The sequence below is a fragment of the Cricetulus griseus genome, chromosome 2 (assembly GCF_003668045.3).
Source record: "Cricetulus griseus strain 17A/GY chromosome 2, alternate assembly CriGri-PICRH-1.0, whole genome shotgun sequence".
Lineage (NCBI taxonomy): Eukaryota > Metazoa > Chordata > Mammalia > Rodentia > Cricetidae > Cricetulus > Cricetulus griseus.
Genome location: NC_048595.1, coordinates 173,475,843 through 173,500,690, shown reverse-complemented (window position 1 = coordinate 173,500,690; position 24,848 = coordinate 173,475,843). Strand labels below are relative to the sequence as shown.

Genomic DNA, 24,848 nt, shown 5'->3' with positions numbered 1-24,848 from the left:
TCGGCTTGAAATGTGGGACTTAATTGTATGACACGAAAAAATGCTTCAGTTCCAATTGTTATTTTAAATGTAATTCCTCCAAGCTCAGTCTAACCCGTGTCCTCCCATTCCAGGCTGGGGGACAATTGTGTGGCATTGGGAAGTCAGTCCTGGGCTGATCTCCTACAGCCTTCCTCACTATCCCATCCCTTTGTCTTAGCTCCCAACTCCCTCAGCCATTCCCTGGGAACCTGGCCAGGGAAGCAGATAGGCAATATTCACTGTTCCTCCTCTCCTCTGAACCCAATCCCCTAGTCTGTGTAACAGATGACCTGCTGTGACTTCTCCTCCCTCACTGGCTCCATTCCAAGGGGACTAAGCAAATCCTGGTGATATGCTCTGCTTTCCTACCTCCTGTGAACTCTCTCAGCAACCACCTTCTAGCTCATACCCATTCTTAAGTATGAGCTCCCAATACTTAGAAACACATTCTATCCAGAAACCCAAGCCAAGATCTCAAAAGTATTCCCTATCAGGCAACACACAGCCACCATCCCATCCTAAGAATTAGAGAGGGCAACACAAACAAGACCAGATATCAGCGCCTAGAATTACAGTCATTACAAACCCAGATGTCTTGATACCAGCAGAAAAGCACCATCAACAGCAGCCAGGACATTGTCTCCACTAGAGCCCAGTAACCCTACTACTGTAGGCCTGGAGAAATGTTAACATACCTGAAGCACAAGACAAGGGCTTTGCCTTAATTAATATGTTAGTGGTCCTTAAAAAGATGTGAAAAAATTCATTAATGAAATGTATGAAAATACAAACAGTGGAATGAAATGAAGAAAACAGTTCAATACATGAAAGTGGAAACAGGGTCAATTAAGAAAACTCAAATGGAGGGAAAACTGGAGATGAAAAATTTAGGAACTTGAACAAAGACCTTAGAGGCAAGCCTCACCAACAGACTACACGAGATGAAAAGAAAGTTGCAGGCACTGAAGACAAGATAGAAGAAATGGATTCCTCAGACAAAGGAATTGCTAAATCTAAAATGATCCAGGCACAAAACAAAACATCCAGGAAGTCAGGAACACTATGAAAAGACCAAATCTATGAATAATAAGAATAGGGGAAGGAGAAGAAATCCAGGTCAAAGGCACAGAAATATTTTCAGCAAAATCATAGAAGAAAATTTCTCTAGCCTGGAGGAGATGGCTATAAAGGTACAAGATGCATACAGAACACCAAATAGATTGGACTAGAAAAGAAATCCCCTCAATACATAAGAATCAAAATACTAAATACACAGAACAAAGAAAGAATATTAAACACTGCAAGGGAAAAAGACTAATTAATATTCAAATGCAGACATATTAGAATGACACCTGACTTTTTAATGGACTAAAAGCCAGAAGTAAGGTAACTTCTTCCTTTGTAAACCACTGTTAAAGATTTATGTAAAAAATAAAAAAGTATACCACATGCTTTCCCCATACCATATTTTCTGTGCTGTTCAATAAATACGGAGCAAGGATCCTTTTCAGGGACATTCAGACATCAAACACATAAAAAAAGACTAACAACAGACAGTCCACAGGATACAAGCTATAGATGGAAGTCAAAGGAAGAGAAGGGGAAAATTCAGATGTGGGCTCATTCTTGGTGTAAACTGCTCTAAGTCTCCCTTTTCATTCCTTCATGTGACATTGACACACTGTCATTTTCAATTAACATTTTCTCTTGACCACAGAAGAACTAAAAGGTATCTCAGATGGCTTCATCCATAGCCACCCTTAGTCTTACTATGCAGCAGCAACCCAGCTTTTCTCTGAGTAATCAGGGTCAATTATTCCAGCTATTTTAACGAGTTCTCGTTTGGTAGCAGAAAGACCCACAAGAGACTAGAAAGCTACTTTCATTGGCTGTGTCTTCTCTGGAAGTCTTCCTCTTTGAGTGATAAGATCTCCAAACAAGTGAAGCTTAATCTATCAAAGTGGGAAGCAAACTATTGAGAGTGGATCAGTGGGTGTAAGAATGAGAGGGAGTACTCATCAGAATTTCTGGGCCATGGTTTCTGGCTGTGGAGACAGCACCATGCAAAGGTCATCAATGCAAGCATTCTGTACTGAATCTACAAACATTCTGAACCTTTCAAGAAATTTTCAAGCCATGGTCTTGCTATGTAGCTCAGATTAGCATTGAACTTAATCCTTTTGCTTCAGCCTCTTGAATGTTTTGTGATTATAGGTATGTGCCATCACCCCCAGCCTTTCATTCCTCTTTATGTTCAACCCAGTTGCTCATGAATGATGGAGCAAGTAGTAAAAATCAGCTTTGTGCACAGGCATGGGCTGATTTCTGTATGTTCTTTAATATATGATCCATCCTCTGATCAGAAGCAATAGTGCTGTAGTGTAGAGTGCCAGGACAGTAAGGCATACTGTGAGCCTATGGGTGGTGGTGCTGGCAGAAGCATCACAGACAGGAAGGCCAATCCACAAGCAGATCACGTGATTATATTAGGGAGCACAAATCTCTGTTCTGTCCATATTAGAATAACCAATGTAGTCAGTCTCAGGATAGGTGGCTGGCTAGTCCAACCAAGGGAATGCCAACTGGACTCATTGTTGGTCTCTGTTGTTTTCAGAAGAGGCAATCTGCAGTAGCATTATTCAGTTCAGTCTTGGGGAAAAGAAGTCCATGTTGCTAGCCAATGCATAACCTCTGTCTTGTCACTGTGTCCACTTAAGTTATGGGAATTTTGAGCAACTACTGAAATGAGAGGAGAAACAGCTGCTCTTCATGGCTAATTTAATGTTGTTCACCTAGTTATATGTTTCTGGTATGAGACAAATATAGGCATTCACTTGGGGTAGAAATGTTTTTATGATTGTTGCCTATTTTGAGAGGTCTTTCCACATGCCTTTTCAAAATGTCCTTGTTATCAGTTTTCCCATTCTGATCCTTCCCATTCTTATTAGCTAATTTACAGATCACGGTATCCTCATGTTTCTGGCTTTCCCTCTTTACAGTGAACTACTTATAGTTCTGCTCAATGGGAAGATTTTCCTCTCAGACGTCTACATGGGGCTTTGGGTTGACCAGCTGTCTGTTTTCAGGTAGTGCCATGATCTAGTATACAATCTAGCCTGAGCTTTTTCTTTCAGAGGTGCACATGGAGGAATCCTTGGAGGGCAATGAATGAGTGGATTGAAGGAAAGGAAGTCACTCATTAAAGGAGCCAGAGTCACCTGCTCATTCAAGTCATCCATTCCCTCTGGAGCTGCCTGAGAGTGGTTTCTCATATAACATTCCTACTCCAAGACACTTAGCTGCTCTATACATCCAATCTAATGTCCACATGGGACATTGAACAGTACCAGATAGGAAGACTGAGCTGCATGATGATCTGAGGTCCTACTGTGTGAAGGGCTCTAACAGACCCAAGCATGGCAAACATGTCGCTGGCAGGCCTTGCCCTTTCCTCTTCCCTATCTCTTGCTGAACCATTAGAGTACATTTCTAAAGCTAGGCCCCAAGGTCCATTCCCTTATTCGGTCACTGTCTCATTCCTGAGACTGAACTCCAAGGTCCAGCAAGCCAAATTCATTATTTGACTATACTGGCTATCCTGACTTACCAACTCATCCTAACACAGGTTTCTCACCTTTTTACTTAAAAAGCCAGTCCTGCAAAAACATCTGCTGCTGCCTTTGTCCAATCCAGAGGCACACCCCACCCTGGCCTGCTTGTCCCTGCAGGACAATAAATCTCCTTTGTGCCTGGAATTTGGTGTCTGGGTGTGTTCTGTGCCAACCCCAAGGCCACTTCAACTGTGGGCTTGCAGGCTGTCTTAGGGATCAGTGGCAATCGAAGCTCCTTCTCAAAATGATTGTAGTTATACATTTCCCCCAATGTCCAAGAGCCTGCCTTTATTCTGTGCTTGCTAGTTTTCACACAGCTGTGCTATCTGTCAGCAACACTTTGAGATGATGTTGTATGCATTGCATCCTAAGATCAGAATGCAGATACCATGTAGTTTAGCTATGTCTACCCCTGGTAGAACCTAAGTTTTAACAGGGCAAGGATCTTTGTGTGGTTTTTGTTTGTTTGTTTGTTTGTTTTTGTTTTTCTTTTCATGGATGTTTCTCAGGTACCTAGAATACTATCAGGTGCATTGCAAATGTTTGGTAAAAATTTGCCAATAAATACACAAAACAAAGGATAAGTGAGTGAGTGAATCAAAGATCACCTAGAACCAGAACTGTGGAAATTCTGGACTTGGGATTTGAGGCCTATTCCATACTCTACCACTTAACAATGGCTATGGCATAGACCCTTTCTGGAACTGTACTTCATAATGTATAAAACGAGATGGTTACTTATTCCTTCAGTGAATGTCCGCTTTGATAGCATTAGGAACACCATGGTTCACAGATTGCTCCTTTACAACAGAATCCAGCTAATTTTTTAAGCAGCGAGGTACCCCACAGCTTCAAAATTCCCGCCTTTCACAGGCCCCGCCCACCAGACATGCCCATCTTTAGGCCCCGCCCAGATTTATTCCACAGACCGCCCGCAGGGCAGAAGCCCCGCCTTTCCTAGCAGCAGTCATCCAATGGCCAAGATACACGGCTAGGTAAAAGCGAGGGAGCTTTAGGTGTCCGGCTGGCGCCTGACCAGAGTCTTGAAGTTCCACTCTTTTCGAGCAGTCACTTCTCCGAGTTTCCACCTACACAAGCAGCTCACCGGCTACCTCACAATCTCCTACAAGGGTCGGCCGAGGCTTCAAAGTCCGCTCGCCACGCTCCCCAGGAGCCCTGGGTCTTCACTGGCCGAGGCTCTCCGCCCGTAGCATTCTGGAAGTTGTAGTTCTTCTTTTCCCAGTTCCTCCAGGGTCTATGGGTGAGCTGAGCCTCACGAGACTACGATTCCCAGAAGCCCACCAGAGACTCTGGTCACATGGCTCCTAGGATGCGGGCTGGTGGGCGGGGCCTGCCGTTGCTCCGCAGCTGTGTGTGACAGACGGAGCCGGCGGGCCGCCTGGGCCCCCAGAGACCACGCCATGGTACGCGCGGGCGCCGTGGGGACGCATCTCCCCACGTCCAGCCTGGACATCTTTGGGGACTTGAGGAAGATGAACAAACGACAGGTAACAGAGGCTCTGGTGGGGGGCGCGCCCGGTTCACCGGGACCCGCTGCGGTTGCAGGAGTTGGGGCTTCCCGGATGAGGCTCGCTCCCGCAAGGGCAGCTCCGTGTGACCGGAGCTCCCGGGCTTCCAGAGGCCCTGGGTTCAGATCTTCCCAAACGCACGTGTGGGCAAGTGTTTGCATTCCTGCATTGACTGGAGCAAATTGGGGAGGGGGTGCGTGAAGGGGAGCGCAGTGGATGTCACATGCGCTTGCGGAAGTGAAGAGAGCTGACTGGAGCGCAAGTGACAGCTGTCTGCGCGTTTTTTGAGGGTCACTCAAAGAAGAGGGAACAACCTTCCCTGTGGCGCTCCAGAGGCCTGGCTGCGCGCTGTTGCAAGTGGCTAAGAGGCAGGCAGAGGGAAAGGGAAAAACTTTCTTACTGTGGGAGCTGTTGAAGGATACCTCCCAAAGGGATTTTTTCCGAGTTGGGGGAGGGGTTGGTGTTCTGGGGGTGTGCATCGGGGCTCAGTGATGCTTCTGCATTCTAAGTGGTTGGTGCTCAGTCATTGTGGACCGAATCAACCTTCCTAAAAGGATTTCAGAAGTTTCTTCGAACTTTCTAATTCCATTCTTCTTGCAGCACCGTCTGCATAGAAGGCCATTAGGGTTGGGGGGGGGGGGAGGTCCTTGACAGTTTGGCTTCATTTCTTACTGCTCTGTAAGAAGCCCGCTGAGACAAAGTTTTCTTTTGCCTCACCACCCCCCCGCCCCCACGTCATCGCTTACTGTGCACCATCATTTCCTCCATCAGCTCGGAAAAGTATGTTTGGGCAAGCTTTTAGGTACTGTAGAGCCCCAATATCTTGATAGACAGCAACTGCTATTACCGATGATGACACACTGTGCTAAGAAATAGAAAAGTACGGTCCTTCTTGAAGAGGGTAGAACAAGGTGTTTTCATGATTTGGATGGCTTTCAGAGTTACTTGTTCCACTATGTAGAGATAGATGGGAGCTATGAGAACTAGAGAACACAACTTATTTTGGGGCACATATCTCCCTTCCCCTCCCTCCCTCCCTCTTTCCTCTTTCTCCTCCCTTCCCTTTCCCCTTCTTCTTTTCCCATTCTCCCCACCTCCATCCCCGCTTTTCTGTAGCATTTCAGAAAAATGCAGCCATATGGTACAGTTTGATGACTTGGATTTGCTGAAGTCATTAAGAGTTGGTTGTGTCTAGCTGGGCCCATGAGCTTTTGTGGTCTGTGGTCTGTGTGACTAAGAGGAGTTTTTAGTAGGGACTGTCACTAGCTTGGAACAAGTACAAACACTGGTCATAGGAGGAAGAGGTTTATTTTAAATTTAGATTATCGGTAGTAATTACTAATGGCTGTCAATGTAGACTATCAGAGACGGCCTCAGATGAATGTATCAATCCCTCACCCACTTTGCCCATTGGATCACTTAGGTCAGTAGCTTGTTGTGTTGCTTGTTTTGCTGGTCTACTAATTAAAATTCAGAAGCTCAGTTTCTGTACTGCCTTTTAGTAGTTGGGGGAAAAAAAACTTGTCTTTTACTTGCTTCTTATTCTTTCCCCTTCATAAGAGGATCCTATGACACCTTGTCAGACCTTGAAGCAGGACCTCCTTTTTCTACTATCCCCACTTACTAAATAAGAGTCACATGCAAGACAAGGGCTCTTTGTATCTGCAGCGAGGAAGAGAGGAAGTAATACAGTGACTGGTGTTTTTGCTGCTCTGTGGCCAGAATAACTGGCCTGAAATGTTTGCTTAAAACTCCTTACACGAGTGGCTGATGGCAGTAATTGGGTGTGTACTTACGTTAAGGCTCTGTTGGGGTCGTTATTTGGTGAGCCAAAATGAGGAACAACACAAGGCATCATGCAAATGTGGTGAGGTATATTTGGAAGGGGTTCAGCTTGTCTGTAGTTAAGTCAAAATTATGTTTCTAGATTCCTGGTTGCCAGACCTGTACTCAGATTTGTGGATCCCTTAATGGTAGGGTGTCTGAAGTATGACCCGTGGTTTTGCTGCAAGCTCAATTGTTAGGTTTTTGTATTATTTGGTATTTTTCTAGCCTTTACCAAAGGAAGTATTTTTAAGGATTGATTTTTATTACCTCACAGTGATTTGTTTTAAAGCACAGAGAATCATACTGGAAAGCTTGTTCTTAACTCAGAGTTTTTAATTAAATAAGTGTGAAGAGTTTGCAATTTGCCTTTTGTCAAGATAGAAACTGGTGGTCTAAAAACCTATCAAAAATTTGGCGGTCCTTATTTGAAATTATGGTTTGGGACTTCCCCAGCAAGGTTGTAGTTCATAATGAAACAGCCGTTGTTTACACACACTGTTCTCAAACAGAGCAGGCGGGGAAGGTTTGTAGCTAGTGACATCTACTTTTAGAAGCTATGGTTTAAGGGGGTCCACCTAGCATACCTCTTTTTTTGCTCTCCTGGGAATACTATTCAAGTTTCATAATGAGCAAATAGGCACAATAGTTGAGTGGTTAAAAATGGCTCATGACTTTAGTATTGAATTGTATTTCTTTTTCTACTTTCATATTGATTGTACCATGTTGGAACTCAGTCCAAGAATGGAGGAGTTGTACGAGAATTCCGAGTGCTTGTGAGAAAACTCCAAGACAAGAGTCTTGTGACCTGTTTTTGTTGTTCTTGAATGTGTTTTTGTGCTCCTCCCAGATGTCAAGGATAGGAGTGAGTTTACTTCAGCTGTTATTATTTATATTCCTCTATGGAAAAAACATATTTTTGCTAAGTATGGCTTGTCCTGTGATTGAACACCTTACTCGTGATTCTTCTTAACCCTCAGGATATAAGTTGTCTGATGCTCTGAATAAAGTTGGCTATTGCATGAGACTTTAGCTTTCCTCATTTTTAGGCCCCCGCTTTCCCAGGTTCACACTAGAATGGTAAACAATACCAAAATACCATAAGTTACTTTACATTTCTTTTTCCATCCTACTTTCAGTTAAATCTTTTATGGTTGCTTCAAATCACGTGTTTTCACCAGGCAGTAATACTGGCAAGAGACATTTCGAGTTCTGCTTTTCTTTTGTTACATCATATCAGTCCATTTTCACCATTTATTACTCCTCAAAATGATCATTTTTAATTGCCATATATTAGATTTTGGAATCAGTCCATGCTTACCATAGAAATTTTGAAGAAATGACTTAGGGTTTCTGTTGCTGTATTGCAACACCATGATCACAATCACCTCGAAGAGCAAAGAGTTCATGCATCTTACAACTTGTGTTGCATCTTCTAGGGAAGTCAGGGCAGGAATTCAGAGCAGAAGCTCAGTCAGAAGCTGAAGCAGAAGCCATGCAGGGATGCTGCTTACTGTCTTGCTCAGCCTGTCTTCTACCACCCAGGATCAGCAGCCCAGGGTTAGCACAGAGAGCTAGGTCCCTCCCCCACATCAACCATCAAGAAGGAAAATTCACCACAGGCTTGCCCACAGGCCGATCTGGCAGGAGCATTTTTACAATCAATGCTACCTCCTTCCTAATGGCTCTAGCCTGTGTCAAGTTGACATAACTAGCCAGCACAAGAAGAAAATCAATGCTTGGGGGTTGGAGAGATGGCTCGGTCTAAAAAGTGCTTGCTTTACTGACTTTGATTCACCCCCACCTCAGAAACCCATGCAGAAGATCCAGTGAGGTGATGTATGCTTTAATCCCAGGGCCCGAGAAGCAGAGTCAGGCAGATCTCTGAGGCTCTCTGGCTAGCCAGCCTACTCCAGGCTAGTAAGAGAACCTGCCTCAAAAAAACAATATAGTGGCCGGGCGTTGGTGGCACACGCCTGTAATCCCAGCACTCCGAGGCAGAGGCAGGCGGATCTCTGTGAGTTCGAGGCCAGCCTGGTCTCCAGAGCAGGTGCCAGGATAGGCTCCAAAGCTACGAAAAACCAAAAAAAAAAAAAAAAGAAAAAAAAAGAAAAAAAAAAGAGTTCTACATCTGAATGAGCAGGCAGCAGGAAGAGAGAGTGACACTGGGCCTTGTTTGAACATTTGACACCTCAAAGCCCACTACCCTACTTTTCCCTCATTATTAGAAATAAGATTGATATCAATCTCTTTGGAGCCTAATTTCTTACTGTTATAGATGGAGTTTTTTGCAAGCAGGAACCCCAGGCTGATAGTAATCTAGATATTAATGCTAGTTAAGAGTGCTTATGTTAACTTGCATTCTCCAACTGTGTAGCCTTTGGTACCTAGTCCTGAGTGTTAGCATTAAAAAAACTGAAACTTTATATTTGCAGGGAAGGAGGGGGAATTATAGATTTGAACCTTTTGAGTGTTTACTTGCTGCTTATATTTCCTCACTGGAAAATTAACAGCTTTAAGTTTTTATCTTTTGTTGGCATTCTAGTTTCTTTATAGCTGATTTGTTTGCATTCAGTGTTTATTAAAGGTGTTTGTCATTATTTAGCAAATTGAATGCTGACTGACTGTTGGGAGACCTGTGTTGAACATTGAGAATATAGTTCTGAACAAGGTGTGAAATGATCCCTGCCATTGTGAAATTCACAGTCTAGAGTGAAAGACAGTGAGTATATGTATAACTTGTGATGGATGTTGTAAGGCTACAGTGAGAACATGAAACAGAAGATGAGGCTGGCCTACAGCAAAGACTGGCAAGCTCCAGTGCTTTTTGACAGCTTTAATAAAATTTGATTGGAGCATAGCCATGTTAATTCTTTTAGATATTGTCTGTGACTACTTTTGCAATCTAATGGCAGAGCTAAGTGGCTTTGATAGTTATTATGTGGCCTACAAGCCTAAACTATTTACTAGCTGGCCCTTTAAATGGAAAGTTTGCTGATTCCTGATCTAGTACATTGAGGAGGGCTTTCCCTTTGGCACTAATGTTAAAAGTGAGACTTGAGAATGAGTGAGCTTTGGATATGCCAAGAGTCCAGGAAAGGAGCTTTCTGGGCAGAGCAAACCACTGGGTGAGGGGTTTGAAATAGAAAGGCATGTGTACAGTTTGAAGCACTAATAGATAACCACAGTGTGGCTGGCTGGGTATGGTGAGTCAAGCTGGGGATTGAGGGTATCTGTCAGGCAGAGGGCCTCTGAGGCCATATAAAGAGAATGGGTCACAACTGAAGGATTTATGCATAGCACAGAGGTGACCAGACCACACTGAAAGCAAGCATGAATGTGGAGTGGATTTGAAGACTTGTGGACACTCTTACAGTGACCCAGTGGGGTTGTTAATGGCTTGGTGAGAGTTGCAGCAATGGAACTGCTTTGCTTCTCAGGGAAGATAAGGTCAGCTCTGACATGAACTATCTGAGTTACCTTTAAAGATTCACAGTAATTCAGGCAGCCAGGAACCTCCATGCTGGGAGGAGTGAGCATGGTGGTGCTGTTGGCAACATTTGACTGTTCAGGAGGTGGAACTGGCAGGAGAATGAAGTGTTCAAAGAGTGGATAGCAGCCCCTTTGAGACCTTTGGCTGTGGAGGAGAAGGGATGTCAACAGTGGAAGAAGGCATAACATGGAGGAAGAGTTCACAGTGGAGTGGCATGAGCTGATTGGATGGGAAGATGAGGAACAGTGGGTCAGTCCCTTCCCCCTCATCCCCGGCCCTCCACCAGAATCTCTCAACTGACATGCAGGAAACATGGAAGCTGATTCCTGCCACAGATTCAGTTGGACTGCTGTCCTGAGCTTGCCCATGTGATTCCAGTGTGTGACATCATCATTAAGAACCAGTAGTAAAGCACAGTGGGCCTTGTGGGCACAAGCTAGCAGCTTCAGTGTCACCTGGAAGCCTATTTGAAATGCTTCTCTCAGACTTGCCAGATGATTGCAGTGTTGAGTTACTGCTGTGAAGGATGGTATATACACTCAGAAGTCAGGACCCTGGAAAGCCACTCAGCACTTCCCCGCTAGGCCTTCCTGAGTGTCCTTGGCTGCATTTCTGCAGGCCATGTGCATTTTAAAAACTCGTATTTTGTTGTATATTAAACTGTTTTTAAAGTTCACATTTATTAACTTGTCGACTTATGGAGTATAGTGTGAAGTTTTAGTCATGTTTACATTGTGTAATGATCAAACCACAGTGATTAGTGTATCTGTCACCTCAAACATTTATCATTTGTTTGTAGTAAAGCTCTAAAAATCTTGTCATCATTTCAGAATGTATGATACACCTCACTGTGCTGCAACACCAGAACCTGAAACTAGTCCATTTCTCCACATTGTTTCAGTTAAAGCTAAATTTGAATATTTGAGGAAACTTCGTTCAGAGCCACATGATCTGGCTCCTGTTCCAAGCTCACTCCAAAAGGAAGTGTGCAATGCTGATAGGTACTTAAGATGGGATTTACCTTAGCTAATTTCACTCTCTCTGAAACACACTAAAAGAAGATGTTTAGTCATCAACTATTTCAAGATAGGGAGTCCAGGCAAGGATATAATATCACACAGGTTCTAGGAGCTGGAAGACAGAGGGAAAAAATGGTGACTGAAGTAGTCTGAGAAAGTAAAAATGCCGAGAGGCTCTGGGGAAACTGAGGGAAGATGCTGGCTCGTGACGCAGAACTCTTGGAGACTCAGTTGCTTGTAGCAGATGTCCCCACTCCACTCAAGGGGCTTCCTTTCCCAGATGGAAGGCTGAAATTTTATCCCCTGCAAAGATAAACAGAAGTGTGTGGAGTAAAGGCTGCCAGGCCTGTGGAAGGTGTGGACACCAGTGTGTGTGCTGTGCGCCAAGGACTGAAAGCTAAGGTGAAGGTGGAAGTCCTGGAAGGACAGCCTTCGGCTGTCAGTGTCCAGGTGCTTAGAGAATTCAGGACCAGAGAGAAGGGATCGCTGAATTAAAGATACAGCCTTGAAGTAGATTCCATTCCAGGGTGGATGGTCCAAGGGGAGGGAAGCAGGTTGCTGGAGATGGGTCCAGGGTTGAGTCAACAGCATCCACATGGTTCTGCAAATCATCTCAACAATCCCAGGGCTTGCAGGAGTAAGACTGAGGCAGATAGGTACCAAAGTCAGGTGCCTTCTTGCACCGCAGGAAGGGCAGGGCCTGAGGAACTTTTTATCTCTTTAGTAGTATTAAGACGGGTAACTAGTTTGCGTGGCCTCGTGAAGGATGGAGGGCATTCAGCTGACAGTTCAGATACTGTTAGAAGGGAGTTGGGATGTTGGTTTGCCCTTTAGTCTCCAGAGGTTGCCGGGTATGGCAGACAGCTGTGGCAAAGAGGCTGTACCTCAGCACACACGGAGGAGCCAGGGTGAGCCGTGCCCTGTTGACTCCTGTGACTCTTGTACCTGTGTTTTTAACCAAATATTTACTGTTCACCTTTTAAAGTATTTATGGAGCATTTAAACAAACAGGTATTTAAAGTTTTGTTTCCAAACTTCTAACAGGAAAGATTCCTTGCTCCCAGAAGCAGAGACCTGCTGGTTGAGTCCTGTTGTACTGCATAGCTTCCATTTGGGGCTGTGTTTAGCCATGGGCTAAGGTGCAGTTTAGGAGAAGTTACTTTAGATGTGCGAGAGTGTCAGGGTGAGAACACAGGGCTGCACAACTAGCTGGTGTTAAGCTGCACCTGTACCAGGCTGCAATGGGAGCTGCCAGTGGTTGAATTCTGCTAGGAGAAATGTTTAGTGTTTGAGGTGCTGGAAAACCCAGAGTTATTACTAGCCTCCTTGGGGAAAATCTTCAGTACATTTGAAGCCAGTGACAGTCTTGTGAGCCAGCAAGCAGGTGCTTAGGATGCTCTGTCCAGTGTATGTGAGGTCATTAGGCCCCACTGCCAGCGACAATAGAGCTCCCCCCCCCCCAGTTGTTCAGGGCTATTGGAGGTGAGCAGTGTGTAGCAGTCACTTGGGCAGAGTCCATGGCTGATGAAGCTGATGAAACAGAAAGCTGTTTCCCCCTCTTTTCTCACCGACCGTGAGACATCCTGTGAAAAGAAGTTGAAATACTACCTGCCGTAAAGTCACACCTTGTTCATTTTTATAAGTGCCTCCAAGCTCTGTTGTGTGGATACTGACTAGTCTACAGTCAGTTTTTCAGTTTTCACTTTGGGTTTGGCCTTTCTCGTTCCAGCTCTACTACCAGGTTTTAAACTTTGCCATGATCGTGTCCTCTGCACTCATGATATGGAAAGGCTTAATTGTTCTCACGGGCAGCGAGAGTCCCATCGTGGTGGTGCTAAGGTAGGTCCTGATCCTGGCCCTCATCGGGTCATACTGCTTCCCTGTGACAAGGAGCCCCAGTGCCTTGTGTGATAGCTGTAAGTTCATATTTTAATGGGATAAACTACTCAAACTTCTTTATTGATGACTATCGAGAGTGGCTTTTTTTCCCTGACATTTATTGAAAAATGTTATCTTTTTAAATGATGTTTTAGTGCAGTGCTTCTCAACCTTCTTAATGCTGCAATCCTTTAATACAGTTCCTCGTGTTCTGGTGATGAAAATAGTTTCCTTGCTACTTTATAACTGTAACTTTGCTACTGTTATAAATCATAATATACATATCTGTGCTTTGGGATGGTCTTAGGTGAGTCCCCCCAAAAGGGTCATTGGATCCCTAAAGGGGTTATGATACACAGGTTGAGAACCACTGTTTTAGAGTTTGTTGATGCTGTGCTTTTAGTGTATTGGAGCAATAGTTCAGCAAAGTGGGATAATGCATTATTAGTATACAAATTGACCTTTATACCTAACTAGTTTAAAATGTTAAGCAACACCCAGTAGAATGAGCATGTGCCCCTCCAGTTCCCAGGAAGCATCAGGAGCTGATTACCTCTCCTGTTTTGCTTATGAAAATGTATCTGTTTTAGAAGAGTAAATACGGTCAACTTCATGCAGCTATGAAGTTATTCAGGGGAGAAATCTTCGGCCCATTTGAAACCAAATGTCCCTATTTGGCAGCCAGCAGGTGCTTCAGGACGCTTTGTCCAGTGTGTCAGACATCATTAAGTCTCACTGTTGGTAGCAATAGAGCCTCTTTGTTGTATGGGAGTAGGAGGGGGCGATTGTGGTCACTTGATCAGAGTCATAGCTAACCAGTCCAGAAGCCAAGGTCACACTACAGGGCTTTTGCTCCCAAACCAGTGCCTTCCCTTTCACCATGATCTGCTACCAGACCATAGGGCTGCAGCCTGTGTCTGCACTTCCCCAGGGCACCTTTGTGTGACTAGCCAAGGAAAGGATTTGCACTCTTCCTAAATGTCTGAGGAAGTGTAGCTCACAGAGGGGCAGAGGCTCCTTGACTCAATCAGTGTTGACATAGTGTTTCAGGAATGCCCCTGGGCCTTGTGGTGCATTAGGAGGGAGAATGGGACCAGGCTCCTGGGTCCTGTACACCATATCCCTGCTTCAGTTGGAGCAGCTCCACTTTATGTACTTATGTGGTTATACTTCTAGTCAGAGGCCATTTGAAGGGAGGATAGCTAGGAGGGTTTTCGTTTTGTTTTGAAAGAGGGCTTAGGATGCCATTCGGTGGTAAAACACATTCAAGATCCTGAGTTTATCCTTAGCAAGGGAGCAGGGGGAAGGAAGCAAGGGAAGAAGGGAGGAGAGAAAAAAAAAAACTCAAGCTTTTGTTAGGAGAAGGGGCTAGGTAGGAATGGATCTCAGTGACAGAGTATATGTGAAGCATGTGTGAGGCCGTGTGTTCAGTCTTTAGATGCAAGAGGGAGAGGAGGACTCTAGGTGGGCTCTCTCATTTTAAGAGCAACACCCAGCTGCCTTCAGATCACGCACATACAGATGCACACAGGTATTTCTGTGAAATTGAGTACTTTAAAAAAAACAAAACAAAACAAAACAAAATCCTTTATAGGTTTTAAAGCAATCTGGTTTGAAATCATGAGCTGCCCCTGTGTTGCTTGGAGGTCCCTGGCCATGGAAGAAGAGACCTGCAAGTTGATGTTACTGAATTTCGAGAATTGCTGGACTACAGTGCCCCACCCCTACCCCTGGTAATTTGGGAGGGGTGTCTTTTGTCAGTGCAATCCATTGTCACCACCTAGAGAGTTTTCTAACATGGCCTCCCTGCTGGTGGCTTTGGGAAATTTGTTGAACGAATAAAGATGAAGCCATTGATGGAGAAATTAGGCATGTTGGCCATTGTTCTGTAAAAGAAAACAAATCCGAAGCATGGATAACTTTCAGAGGAGGACACAATGAAATTCTATGTTGGGGCCAAATTTGTTTTACCCAGCTGTTCTTCTCTCCCTTAGTCAGTTCTGCCATCAGCCCTTTCCTCTTTTTATATGCAGAGCACTGGTTTCACTTTTACACAGAGCCCTGCAGGTGCTTATTGACAGGCCACCTATCTCCTCCCTGCTTTCTGTCTACTGGGAAGGAAGCTTGTGGGGCACCAGCACTGTGTAGTTGGAAGGAGGCCCAGCCTCATGAACCACACTCTCCCTTAAAGGCCCCGGACTTCATTTAGCCCGTTTCTTTTTCCTTTCCGATGAACAGATAGTACTAGCTCATCCTTGCTGCCCAGCTCCTATGAAATCATATTTATAGCTCTTATTCTGTTCCTATGCATTACACTTTAACTTTCTATTCCCAGTAGATTGCAGTTTACTTTGAATACTTCAGGGATTTTGGCACAGATTTGAACTATTACCATGAAGATTATGTGTCATCTTCCACACCAATATTACTTGTTAGCACTGGGCTCCTGTAGGACTTGATCTAAAGGTTGATGGTGCAAGTGGCCAAACTGGGGTTCAGAATTTATTCCAGCCCCCAGCATGCTTTAGGACTATATTCATTTGTTTGTTTGTCATCCCCTGGAAAGATCCTGCAGTGCTGTGGGTGCTGAGGCTGTGCCATGAAATGAAGGGATCACCCTAGACATTAGCCAGAACTAACAGTCTGCAGCTCCCAATGAAATGTGTCTGTGGAGGTGGGACTTTTTTTTAAAGGCCATAAGTAGGCAGCTTTTACTTCCAAGTTGACACTATTCTTGGTTCAGCTCCAAGGCAGTTCTTGTTCAAGGAGTGAGAGTAGGCTGAGAAAAAGACCTGCTAGTGCCCATTCCAAGCCTGACCCCAGCCTAAGTAGAAAAATGTCCTCACTGGCCATTTTCTTGGCTGAGGTGGAGGGAAACCCTTCAGGCTTGACATGCAGCATCTTTTGTGAATGTGGCTGGGAGTTTACACTTGCTACCCTTTTGACAGTCGATACCACTGACGGTGACTTTGTGTTTCTTTGCAGTGGCAGTATGGAGCCGGCCTTTCACAGGGGAGATCTGCTGTTCCTTACAAACTTCCGGGAGGACCCCATCAGAGCTGGTGAAATAGTTGTTTTTAAAGTTGAAGGAAGAGACATACCGATAGTTCACAGAGTAATCAAGGTTCATGAAAAGTAAAGAGGCTTTATTTGCTTTTATTTTGGTATTGTAAATTTCGGTAGATGGTTTTAAAAAATCAGTGAGAAAATCTCAAGATCCAGATTTGTTCTCATTCTGCCATTTATTAACTGGGAAACATGGTACCAGTGACCTGACTGGTTTTGTTACCAGGGAGGGATAGTATTTCACCCACAATAACTCCTAGGGTGATGATGAGAGCTAAGTGAGATATGTTTACCAAAACATGTAAAAACATACCCAGATTGCTGCACAAATGTAAGGGGTGTGTTGTGTTATCTGTCTGAAGGAGTCTCAAAGAAAATCACACAAACCAGATTGATTACTCTGATACCAGGATTTTCTTCTGATGTGTAGTAAAGCTAGCTGTTTCTGTGTGTCACCGTGGTACTTTTAGCAGCAACTTCAGTCCTTGTGGGGTTAAAAACCTCCTTTCCCAGGGTAACTCATGATTTGGGCATAACATGTCCTGTATTAGTTCTGGTCCCCCGCCTGCTATCCACAGCCAGCCTCACCTTCCCCTTAGGTAGCAGGGATGGCCTAAGACCTTAATAGTGTCTGTTTTTGTTTAATGAAAACATTTAATTCTAGCTGGAATACAGGAAGTTTTCATGTGAGAGTGAGAGATTTACATTTTATATACCTTTACCTTTGTGCAGCTTTTATATTAGCATTTTTGTGTTCATGGTTTATAAAATTAAATTTAGACATGGATGTCTGTGTTTTAAAAGATGGTGACCTTTTCACCGTGCAGGGATGAGAAGGATAATGAGAGGACAGAGTTTGAGAGCGACTTCCCTACTTCCAGGGCTACTTAAAATACTCACTTTATTTATCACATTAACTTTTTGACTAGTTCAGATTCAGTACAGACCTCTTATATGCAGGCATTGTGTGAGTGGTTAAAGGCCATCTACTCGCTGAATTCCTGAGGAAGAAGCAGGGATGACGTGACAGGACTTTCACCTCGTTTGAAAATGTTTTCTAAAGATGAAGAGGTGTTCAGTGTTGGGTCAGTGATGACTTTTTGCTGTAGCTTCCACAGATTGTAGAGGATGTTTGCCCTCTTGAGTTTGTACAACCTTGGCGACAAATCAGCTTGTTCCTGTAGACAAGGCTTCAGATGCTTGCAGGCTTCCAGCCTCTTGTCTCATTCTACAGTGCCTGTTTACATTTGTCTTTCTGAAAGACTTCCTCTTTCTAACTACACAGTGCTACAGGTTTGTGTTCCAGTCCCAGGTTTATAGTGAGCACCCATTTAGAATACTTAATGGATCCTGCCTGTCTGATGACAGTGTTTGTCTAATGCCATTCATGACTGTTTCCCTGAAAATGGGATTTACACCACTGTGCTTAATGGTGAAGGAAATAATGCATTAATAGTTGTACATTTGATAAGCTTAAGCTCCGTTAAAAAGCAGGGCCACATTTAAATTGCCTTATCCACAAATCACTGTGGTTTGGGCAAAGTTCATATGTAGAATAAGAGTGAGAACCATCCTAACAGACTTTTCCGTGAGGACTAAGAGGGGACGAGGACAGTTCAAGTGCAGGTCACTAAGTCAACTTCTGCTGATTTCTGACTGAGTTAGACTTGAGAGGAACAACTGAAGTAAGTATGGAAAAGTTTATTGCCAATTCCGTTTTGGAGTGCTGTGAACCTAGACAGGACCTTGTCCCATAATCTTGTCCATGGATGAATGACACTGATACTCCTGTTTTTGGATTAAAAAAGAAGTTAAGTACCAGCCCTGGTTTCAGTGCAAGAACACCCAAGTAAGAAGTGATGTTGTGTAGCGGTGGCAAGTCGTTGCCTTCCCATTGCCCCAGTGTTTGCTTTGTGTTTCGGTTGTCAGGGTTACTTGAATGTTTTGGAATTTAAGTCCATGAAATAGTCATTAGATCTGTGCTTCAGCTCAGTGGTTATCTGTAAGCAATCAACTTAGACCAACGAGAGGTCAAGCCTTCCTCGGCGATTTCTAAATACTCGTGTCTGGCTGTAACGTCTGGGTTAAACTAATATGTTTTTAATGATGGCATGCTGAGAATGACTTCTGAGAGGACTTCATTTTGCTTTCCAGAGATAATGGAGACATCAAGTTTCTGACTAAAGGGGATAATAATGAAATTGATGATAGAGGCTTGTACAAAGAAGGCCAGAACTGGCTGGAAAAGAAGGACGTGGTGGGAAGAGCGAGAGGGTGAGAATGAACTTCTTGTTACACATAGCCTTTAGACACCAGAAAAGCATTTAAAAATAAAGAAACCAAGCTTGTAAGACAATAGAGTCATTTGTCACAAACGTGACACATCCGCAGTATTTTAAGCAGGTCTAGGCTGTGCTTTGAAGACTAATAAAGAAAATGTAAGTCTGGACTGTACAGTGAGACCCTGTCTTCCACAAAACATGTTCAAGGGCTGGAGACATGGCTCAGTGGTCTAGAACACTGTTTTTCTAGAGGACCCAGGTTCCATTCCCAGTGTTTCTGTGGCCGTTCCAGTCTTGGGGAATCTGACGTCCTCTTCTGGCCTCCTAGGGGATTGCACACAGTAGCACAGACATACACACAGGAAAAGCACTCACATGTGTAAAATAAGTAATAATTTTTTAATAAAGAAAACTTAAAGCAATCTAAGAACCCAAAAGCTATTAGCTGAATTGGAATATATTACCTATATCTGGGTTTAATTCTATTCCAAAACACCTAGAGATTAATTGTTTGTGGGGGGGGGCTAAATGCCAATGACTAGAAATCCTCCAAGAGATGGCCTCTGCTTAGTACTTTAGAGAATGTTCTGGACTCTACTAGTAGATGTGTGCACATGTAATATATAGTTTTAACTGGGAGGATTGAATCTTTATATCCAACCATAAGTGGAAATAGCTTTTTGTGTCTAATCTACCCTTTTAAGTGGCTAAATACTGTTCTTTTGGCACCCATAATTTCATATGCAAGTGTCTTGGAAGATTTTTTTGTGCTAGACATTTGGATTATTTTTCTATTTGATTTTCACAATTAGAAAGTTTTGTGGTAAAATTTTAAATGCATGATTATTTTAAGAATTAATTATGATTGACACTGTACAGAATGTATCTCACTTTTAAAATTAGTAAAGGAGATGATTCCCCTTTCTCAGTGACCCGCTTATAAATGTTAATAATAAGTCAAATTTAAAACCCCTGTTAGAAATGCCTAATTGCTCTCTCGTTCTCACTAGCTACACAAAAAAGGACAGACAGCTTCTGTGTGTGACGGTCATCTTTCCTAATCAGGTGGTGTTACAAGGGATCTTACCAAGCCGTCCCCCACTTTCTTCTGTCGCACTTACTCAAGTGTCTGCAGGGAGACCAGGGTGACCTCCTGCTAGCCAGTCCCATATTTCTAATGCCGATGAAGGCCATGAACAGGAGAGGCAGAAGCCACAGTGCTGACTGGAGGTGCTGTGGACGTGGCACCCGCTTCTTATTAGCACAGATGATGAGGCTGTAGCACACCACTTACACACTGATGCTGATCTTGTGGCCAGTCACTGCTCTGAACTGTCCATCCTTTCTGGGACCATGGTCTGAGTTACAGGATCCACATTTGTGTTCTTTTCTCAGTAAACTCATTTGTTATGTTTGAAAAGCACTAAAATGAAAACCATGATATTTAAACTCCACATGCTTCCCTGTGTGCTTTCAAACTTTATTTGTTGTCTGGTTTCTTTTCAGGTCATATAAATCTTTTGTTTTTATTTTTGAAGCTTTTTCTAGTAACTGTTTTTGCATAGGCCTGAAAATACTTTTCTTCCTAAAAACAAACTCAGCTAGATTTATGAAAGTTGCTTATTATACTTGTACAAATGGTTCAACTAATTGTTTTAACAGTACCACGAACAGCCAGAGAGCTTTGCTGCTCACACCACATACAAACCTGCCTGGCCTTTGTGCTTTTATGCTTTGCTGCCCAAGCCTTGAGAAAGGAGTGAGGACCGGCCTCACACTCTAGTCAGTGGTGTGCCGTGCTAAAACTGGTGTCCTGAGATCAATGTATAGATAGAGCAGTAAATTGTCATATAGTAAATTAATTTTACATTTCTCACTTTTCATTCCCACAATTTAGGTTCTTACCTTACGTTGGTATGGTCACCATTATAATGAATGACTATCCAAAATTCAAGGTAGGAATTTGTGTGTGTATGTGTATGTTTACTTAAGTTTTTAAACATTGGAGCTTTTAAATATTGTACAGTTGTAAATAGGAAGTCATCATAAAATGTTTTGCCATTGATTTTTCTGTGGAGCATTTGTAGTTTATCTACAAATTAACATAATAACCTAAATTATTAACATTTAAACCAGTTATTTAAGACAGCTATTTTTACCTTTTATATTAATTGTGTTGTTAAGTGGTACTTACAGGATTGTTGATTGTTATGGAAAATTTTTAACCTAAACTGAAGTAGCATCAAAACCCTGGTCATATTTATCAACCAACTTCAACAGAAATGGCATTTCTATTTTAGAAAATCGCTTGACAGACAACACGAAACCTACAAAGGAATAAGCATTAACTGTGTTTGTCAGGTATTTGATCCCGAGTCATCAGTATATTTTGGGGTCTTTATTCAGTGTGCACTGAACAGCTCATTTGGAGAACAAGGCATGTGGGAGAGAGGTCATCTTTTGAGTCTGCCCTCAGTCCAGCATTGAGCAGGCTTCATCTGAATACATTTCTAAGCCCAAGTTTATTTGTAGACCTCACGATGATTTTCCATTGTGCTTTCTCTACAGTATGCTCTTTTGGCTGTGATGGGCGCATATGTGTTACTAAAACGTGAATCCTAACACGAGAAGCCGTCCCTGGGACCAGATTGAAATGAATTCTGTTGAAAAAGAGAAAAGCTAATATATTTGAAATGTTCCACTTTCTGTATAAAGGGAAACCAGGTGGAGATGTTTTTGTCTTGTCCAAATAAATGATTCACCAGTAAAGATGGCTTCCCTTTGTGGCCTCTGATTGGAGTCTGCTCAGTCTCTGAACTGTTGGAGGTAGTGGCTCCTACATGGGGTCGGCAGCACTTCTAGACCCCGGGCCATGTGTTGTGGCCTGGCCTGGAGGAGGGGGCATGGCATAGTCCGCATGATACAGTCCCAGTGACTAGTTTCAAAAATAAAGTTCCAAGTTTACAGATCACTGTGTCTGAGGGAAACAAGCTCTTCAAAGAGGATGACTTTTTATTCATTCACGCATAATCTGATAAACAAATGAAGTCCACAGCCTTTTAGAAGGAGGAGATGCAATCTGTTTTGTTTTTGTGGTATATTTGGGGATGGTTTGGCCAGCTATTTAAAGCATTCAGTAAATTATAAAAACAGCGCGGAAGCTGGAGAGATGGCTCAGTGGTTAAGAGAGCTTACTGCTCTTGCAGAGGACCCAGGTTTGGTTTCCAACACCCACATCAGGCAGCTCATGCCCTCTGGCTTTCTCAGGCACCTGCACACACATGGTACACATATGTTCACATGGCAGATATGCATACACATAAATAGACAAATGAATAAGTAGATATAAAAGAGTGCATACATCTTTGAAAAAATGTAAGAACACAGAAGTAAAGGGAAGTCATTCTTTCTCTCACTCCTTTCCATTTCTCAGGAATTTCTTTGGTGGATTTAGCTATTTCTACTCTAACTGGCCCTGTATCAAAAGCAGTTTCTCATGGAAATACTGAATAAGTATCGAGACTCCTGCCACTGTCATAGGTGCTGGAGACGCACAGCCTTGATGGAGGTTCCAGGGTAGTAGGTGGAAGAGAGAAACAAATCTGGAGTTTCAGGTGGTGATAATGACCATGAACAAAGACTAAGCAGGAGAAGCAAATGGAAGGTATCAGAAGTTACTATTTGAATTATTGGTGGTGGTGGGGACAGGGGAGATAACTCACTCAGTAAAGTGCCTTGCGCTGTAAGGGCCAGAGTTCAATCTCCAGGCATAGAGGTACTCACTTGTTAGCACCGAGCAGATAGACAGATTTGTCCTTGGTGCTCACTGATCATACAGCTTAGTCCACTGGGAGATATCCAGACCAGCGAGAGACCCTGTCTCCAATAAGAAATTTTAAAAAAAGAGAAAAGGAAAAATGGGGGATGATGCCTGTGTCTGAGGACAAACACACCACAGGGTGGAAGGTCTGGGGAAATAATTCAGTGGTAAAGTGCTTGCTGTATAACCATGAGAATGTCTGCTTGGTCACTAGAACCAGTATCCAGCACAGCCAGGAAGGGTGGTACATTTCTAATACTGGCAGAGACAGGTGTGTCCCAGGGCTCACTGATGACCCAGAGTAGCCTATTGGTGAGCTCCAGGCTCAAAAAGTAAGATGGACAGTACCTGGGGTTGTCCTCTGGACTTCACATATGCACACGTGAACGTGTACACCTACACACATACAAATCTACTCTGCATACACAAACACACATGTAAAGAGGTTATATGGAAAATAGGGATGCTTCTCTGAAGGCAAGCTGCATCGATGTTACATTAAAGATTGAAAAAAAAAAAAAAAAAGAGTAGCTTGAACCAAGATGGAGTCCAAATTTGAATTCTCCACTTCTCTCCCTTACCTTCCATCTGTCTATAGTTTGTGATCTGTGGTCTGTCATGTGTGTTCTGTGTCTGTTCCTGTTGCCTATCTGTTCCTAACAAAGGGCACATAAAACATGGGTATGAGAAAGAAATGAAATATTTTCTACAGAAATGTTTAGCAATTTTGCAATGAAAGAACTTTACTGACCCCAACTGACCCAGAATAACACTCCTAAATACACACATTACCAACCTATGCTGATGTTTCTTCCAACACGTACAGGATATTTGTTGTTTGAGGTTGCTTTCAACTTGGCTGGTTTCAGAAAATGATTACCACAACCCACACCTACACCTACGCATGTACATTAGTCTGGGTCCAGGGCATGGAAAAATACTTAATCAAAGCTATGTACTTAGGTTAAAGCTGATTGCATGGGAGGTATAAGGCATAGTAAGGTTGGTTACATAACAGCCAGTTAGGTTGAAACAGGCTGAGCACAATAGGATGCAGATTGAATACATAATCTGAAATTGTCTCAAGGCATATTATTAACTTGGCTGCAAAGTCTGGCAAAAGTTCTGTTTCTTTGAAGGCGTGGGGCTCTCTGCAAACACCACAGCCAGCAGAGAGAGGCAAGAAAGTTCAGTTCAACATGACTCAGTGGCTGGTGTTGGTTTAGACTTTGAAAGTCTGACCTTGAGTAGTTTATTTTAGGCACATTTAAGCATGGTTTCCTGGTGATAACTCAATCCCATGTGCACATCATGTCTTAACATGACTACTTCGAAACTCCTTGTAAAGTGACATCTTCCATAAAGATAGGTTCTATAGATTTACTGAGAAAATACACAGTGAATCTGAAAAAAACTCTTCGGCCACACAGATGGCACAAAAGCCACCAGGCTATTAAGCATGTCTTCTCCCAGCATTCTGGGCCAGAAACAGGTCATAGATCTCTCCCTTTGAAAAGACAACCCTGTGTGTTTAACATTCATGGTTTCCCTAGTGTTTATCTGTGAGTGCTGAAACCTCCATGCCTCTAAAATTAAGGCAAGACGGATTTTCAGAAAGGTATTACTACAGCAAGCATGTGGGTCCTGGAGAAGAGCGTGCCAGCCCACAGGGACAGCAACTGTGAAGCAAGCAGGTCAACCGAGCTCTTCTCAAGCCTGCTGGAACTCGCAGGTCTCTGGTTGTGCTGATGGATTCTGGGTCAGAAGGTCTGTGATTCTATATTGTAACATGCTCCTGGGAGAGATGCTGAGGTGCCCAGACCACAGGCTGCACGGCCAATGTTAGAGGAATGAAAAGAGCCAGTGGTGTTTGAATATGCTCCATTGTTTTCTGAGCACTGTGACATCCATGTCTGGGTCAGAATTTAATCACCTTCAGTCTTTCTTTGGGATTTGTTCCATCCTGATCTAAGAACTTAAAATCTCTGAAAGTTCTTTGATTACCTTCAAGGCCTTAGGCAAATTACTTAACTTTCCTCAGCTACAGATAGAAGATACAAACAGCATGTACCAAACCAGGCCATCATGAATAAAGCAATAACAGAGTGCTGGAAGCATAGGGTTTGACCTGTATACACTTTTCCCTTAATGACTGTTGCCCTTTTGTCAGTGGTCATGGTGGTTGCAAGCCAGATGCACAGGTCATTCATACTTTGTTGCCTTTATAATAGTCTTCTCAGCTGCAAGAGGCTTCTAGCAGATTTCAAGGAGAGGGATCCCCTTTTTCCCACAGTCTTCATGTTTT

General features: G+C 43.3%; 1 protein-coding gene across 2 annotated transcripts; it reads left to right on the top strand.

Annotated features, from left to right (window-relative positions):
- Positions 1–4,977: 4,977 nt before the first annotated feature.
- Sec11c (SEC11 homolog C, signal peptidase complex subunit) lies at positions 4,978–21,496 on the top strand. Of its 2 annotated transcripts, none has more exons than XM_027402715.2 (6): positions 4,978–5,140; positions 13,227–13,336; positions 16,361–16,510; positions 18,596–18,715; positions 20,621–20,678; positions 21,292–21,496. In XM_027402715.2, the coding sequence occupies exons 1-6, from the start codon at positions 5,054–5,056 to the stop codon at positions 21,343–21,345; spliced, it is 579 nt and encodes a 192-aa protein (XP_027258516.1). In that variant the 5' UTR covers positions 4,978–5,053; the 3' UTR covers positions 21,346–21,496. The 2 variants fall into 2 exon arrangements, with proteins under 2 accessions (XP_027258516.1, XP_027258517.1); XM_027402716.2 differs by lacking the exon at positions 4,978–5,140 and adding an exon at positions 14,970–15,108.
- The last annotated feature ends 3,352 nt before the right edge of the window (positions 21,497–24,848 follow it).